This window comes from Eimeria mitis, genomic scaffold (assembly GCF_000499745.2).
Source record: "Eimeria mitis Houghton genomic scaffold, Emh_scaff1530, whole genome shotgun sequence".
Taxonomy (NCBI): domain Eukaryota; phylum Apicomplexa; class Conoidasida; order Eucoccidiorida; family Eimeriidae; genus Eimeria; species Eimeria mitis.
The window spans coordinates 2,617-2,846 of record NW_013569664.1 but is presented as its reverse complement, the minus strand read 5'-3'; the positions used below and the strand labels follow the sequence as shown (position 1 = coordinate 2,846).

General features: G+C 73.9%; 1 protein-coding gene across 1 annotated transcript in view; it reads right to left on the bottom strand.

Annotated features, from left to right (window-relative positions):
- The window catches only part of EMH_0038950 (uncharacterized protein), a gene marked incomplete at both ends in the record, with an annotated part of 699 nt that extends 525 nt beyond the window's left edge, over positions 1–174 (bottom strand). The window contains one exon of the mRNA XM_013495345.1: positions 3–174. Coding sequence (XP_013350799.1) covers positions 3–174 — 172 coding nt within the window. The remainder of the gene's footprint in view (positions 1–2) is intronic.
- Positions 175–230: the final 56 nt, after the last annotated feature.

Below are 230 nucleotides of genomic sequence, written 5' to 3'. Positions count from 1 at the left end.
GAGGGCTCGGACTGCGGGGCCCCCCCTCGCGGGTCCACCTGCGGTCCCTGCTACCCACGGGACTGTATGCATCTCTGTAGGGGGGCCCCCGGGGGCCCCCTCCCCGTCGGCCAGCTCGCATGAACTCACTGGGGCTGCGGCTGCTGCGATGGGGGCCCCCCCGACCCCAATCATCTCTGTAAGGTTCAGGGCCCCTCCTTGGGGGGAAGGGAGGCCGCCGGGGCCCCCCC